Raw genomic sequence first — 1,408 nt, 5'->3', positions numbered from 1 at the left:
AATGCCTGGCTTTTTTTTTTTGGTTGCAGCCGTCATTGTTATTTGGTGGGCCCAGGCTGGATTCGAACCCACCAGAAAGCTTTCTTACATTCTGGTTAAGGACAGAAAAATAGGTGACATGAAATAACATTAAAGAAGGATCTTCCTGTTAGGCATGGTGGCTCACACGTATAATCCCGGCACTCTGGGAGGCCAAGGCGAGTGGATTTCTGTAGCTCAGGAGTTCAAGACCAGCCAGAGCAAGAGTGAGACCCTGTCTGTAAAAAGAAATAGCCGGTGCAGGCGTTGTGGCAGGCACCTGTAGTCCCAGTTATTTGGGAGGCTGAGGCAAGAGGATTGTGTGAGCCCAAGAGTTGGAGGTTGCTGTGAGCTATGATGCCACGGGATTCTATCATGACAAAGTGAGACTGTCTCAAAACAAATCAAAAACAAACAAACAAACCAAGGATCTTTCTAACTGAGAAATGTACTAAAAGGAGACCTGCCACCATGGTGAACAGTCAGGACTTACTGTGTCTCTGCTGTCTCCTAACAACCTGGCCTATGGTCCGTGTGATGCTCCCACATCCCTTTTTCTTACTCCCAGAAAGCGCCTGCCTGGACTGCCCAGCGTGCCAGCACTCAGGGACCACCCAGCCGCAAAGGCAGTCTCAGCATTGAAGACACCTTTGAGAGCATCAGCGAGCTGGGACCTCTGGAGCTGATGGGCCGGGAGTTGGACCTGGCCCCCTATGGGACCCTCCGCAAGTCCCAGTCAGCTGACTCCCTGAACTCCATCTCCTCTGTGAGCAACAACTTTGGGCAGGACTTCACGCTGGGCCAGGTGGAAGTGAGCATGGACTATGACGCCACCTCCCACACCCTGCACGTGGCTGTGCTGCAAGGCAAGGACCTGCTGGAGCGGGAGGAGGCCAGCTTCGAGTCCTGCTTCATGCGTGTCAGCCTGCTGCCAGATGAGCAGATTGTCGGCATTTCCCGGGTGAGTGGGCAGGGCGGAGAGGGGCCGGGGCTCACTGGACACTGCACAGGTGGGCAGGTCTGTGGACCCACAGGATCTGGGGAGGCGCTGGATGCTGATGTCAGAGCTGGAGTTGTGGGACTGTGTGGAGTGCAAGACCGGGGGTTGGGGCCTCTACCTGTGAGCTCCCTGTGCATGATTCTCAGCTTTCCTGCCATGGGAATATAGTGTATGGAAAGTGACCATTTTCATGTCTGTCCCTGTGTCAACATGAGGTCCTGATGGAAAGGGTTGGCACACTTGAGTTGCCTAATTTGGAGAGAGCTTAATAACAGCATTGTTTAGAATGGTGTGGGTGGGCTCAGCGCCTGTGGCTCAAGGGGCTAAGGTGCCAGCCACATACACCTAAGGTGGCGGGTTCGAATCCCCAGCCCGGGCCCGCCAAACAAC

The 1,408-nt window shown here is 54.2% G+C and overlaps 1 protein-coding gene across 1 annotated transcript in view; it reads left to right on the top strand.

The window, feature by feature from the left end:
• The window catches only part of SYT12 (synaptotagmin 12), an 18,944-nt gene that overhangs the window by 10,177 nt on the left and 7,359 nt on the right, over positions 1-1,408 (top strand). The window contains exon 3 of the mRNA XM_003798332.3: positions 587-979. Within this exon, the coding sequence (XP_003798380.1) occupies positions 587-979 (393 nt within the window). The remainder of the gene's footprint in view (positions 1-586; positions 980-1,408) is intronic.

The sequence above is a fragment of the Otolemur garnettii genome, unplaced genomic scaffold, assembly GCF_000181295.1.
Source record: "Otolemur garnettii isolate 467f Iridium unplaced genomic scaffold, OtoGar3 scaffold00134, whole genome shotgun sequence".
NCBI lineage: Eukaryota > Metazoa > Chordata > Mammalia > Primates > Galagidae > Otolemur > Otolemur garnettii.
Note: the sequence above shows the minus strand (reverse complement) of the source record. Positions and strands in the feature narration are given on the sequence as shown.